The sequence below is a fragment of the Uloborus diversus genome, chromosome 4 (genome assembly GCF_026930045.1).
Source record: "Uloborus diversus isolate 005 chromosome 4, Udiv.v.3.1, whole genome shotgun sequence".
Classification (NCBI taxonomy): Eukaryota; Metazoa; Arthropoda; class Arachnida; order Araneae; family Uloboridae; genus Uloborus; species Uloborus diversus.
In genome coordinates, this window is record NC_072734.1 from 183,786,786 (window position 1) to 183,788,624 (window position 1,839).

Consider the following 1,839-nt stretch of genomic DNA (forward strand, 5'->3'; position numbering starts at 1 on the left):
CAACTGCTGCTGAATTTCAGGAGTAATAAACAGATATAAGTTTTTTGGTAACAAAGAAGATGATTTCCACTCCATGACAGGCTTTATTTTAGAATTTCTCATATTTCATCAAAAATTGAACAATATTTTTGATATGGTCTCCTTAATAAATTTATTGTTAATAAACATGCTAAAATTAAGAAGTATTAATTTTCAATTTCTTTCTTGCTTTTTTTTTTTCATTTTAAATATTGTGGACTAAAAGTATTCTCTACATAGTGAAAACATTACGTAAAAAGTGCATTAATTCTGAGCATTGTGATTGTATATGAAAAGTATTGTACAATTTAGCTGTACAGTGCTGTATGTACAGTGCACTTTTTGTGCACAAAACAAAGGTGCCAAATATGCTCAGATTTTGTGCACTTTTTTTGCACGGTTTTCAGTTTGCACTTTTTGTGCACAAACAGAGGTGCCAAATATGCTCAGATTTTGTGCACTTTTTTTGCACGATTTCAGTTTTGCACTTTTTGTGCACAATTCAGTTTGCACTTTTTGTGCACAAAACAGAGGTGCCAAATATGCCTAGATTTTGTGCACTTTTTTTTGCACTTTTTGTGCAAACTTTTTCTAGCTGGGAAATCCTAATAGTTGAGATAATCCTTCATGGAAAACAATGCGGGCATTATTTTTTACTTTAACTCTTACCCGTTTTGTTACAGGATTATAGTTAAAGGAAATTTTATTTTCATGGTCAGGAATAGAGATAGCTTTTAAAATATCTGGTACATTCTCGTAACATCCTGGTGGAATATTTCTACCTAGTTCTTTTCCATCACCTAAATCAAATCCTATTAAATTATTTTTTCTATTAACATTATACCACGTATGGGGGTAAATGAATTCCACTAAGCCAATTTCCCACTCACCAACCAATTCTATAGGGGATGGTAAACGCGTTATGAAGTGCGATACTTTATTTTCCGAAAAATAGTTCATGGAACTATCGCTAGGTAGTGTTACATAGAAACTCATGATGTAGACTGAAAGAAAATATTCTTGTTCAGATCATTTATAGAGATGATAAATTAGAAGCTGTAATCCACTGATTAAATTTTTCAGGATAACCCCGAAACTTAACAAAATATTCCGTTTTATTTTTCCTGACTCGCTTTTTCAATATTTTTTCAATCGTATAATCTTCTTTAAGTTTTACTTTTTGTAGTTCTTGTGAATAAAAGGTGCCCTGAATAGATTCTCCTAGTAAATCTTTAACTCGATATACCGGAGGATGTCGCTTAACACACTCTGTTACGATAAATAGTTCCTCAGTCCAATTTGCTTCATACCCTTTCTCAAAAGTAAGCTTTTGCTTTGAAATACGTACAACATCACCAACATTGAAAACGCATGGTTTTCGTTTTATATCATATAGATTGCCGTAAACTGTAAACCATACATCACTTTCATTTTCAGTATTAACTTCTACTGGAGCTCTCTTAATGGTTGAGTGATAAGTATTATTATAACTCTTGACTAAATCTCCAATAACGTTAACAAAATTGTATGTATTTTGATGTGTAAAATATTTCCACATTTTCGTCTTCAAAGTGCGGTTAAACCTTTCAACCACAGAAGCCTTAGTGGCATTAAAAGTTGTAAAAAATTTGACTTGATTCACTTTGAGAAAATTTTGAAACTTTTCATTTTTAAATTCTGCTCCTTGATCAGTCTGTAACAATCTAGGTTTTCTTTCTGAAAAGATCAATTGAAAAACATCAACTATATCTTCTCCACGTTTTGTTTTTATGGGGATTGCCCAAGCATATTTTGAAAAAATATCTATACATGTTAATACAT

The 1,839-nt window shown here is 31.4% G+C and overlaps 1 protein-coding gene across 1 annotated transcript; it reads right to left on the reverse strand.

Moving 5' to 3' along the window:
• Positions 1 to 1,051: 1,051 nt before the first annotated feature.
• LOC129221040 (uncharacterized) lies at positions 1,052 to 1,576 on the reverse strand. Its single transcript, XM_054855476.1, has one exon. The coding sequence runs from the start codon at positions 1,574 to 1,576 to the stop codon at positions 1,052 to 1,054; it is 525 nt and encodes a 174-aa protein (XP_054711451.1).
• Positions 1,577 to 1,839: the final 263 nt, after the last annotated feature.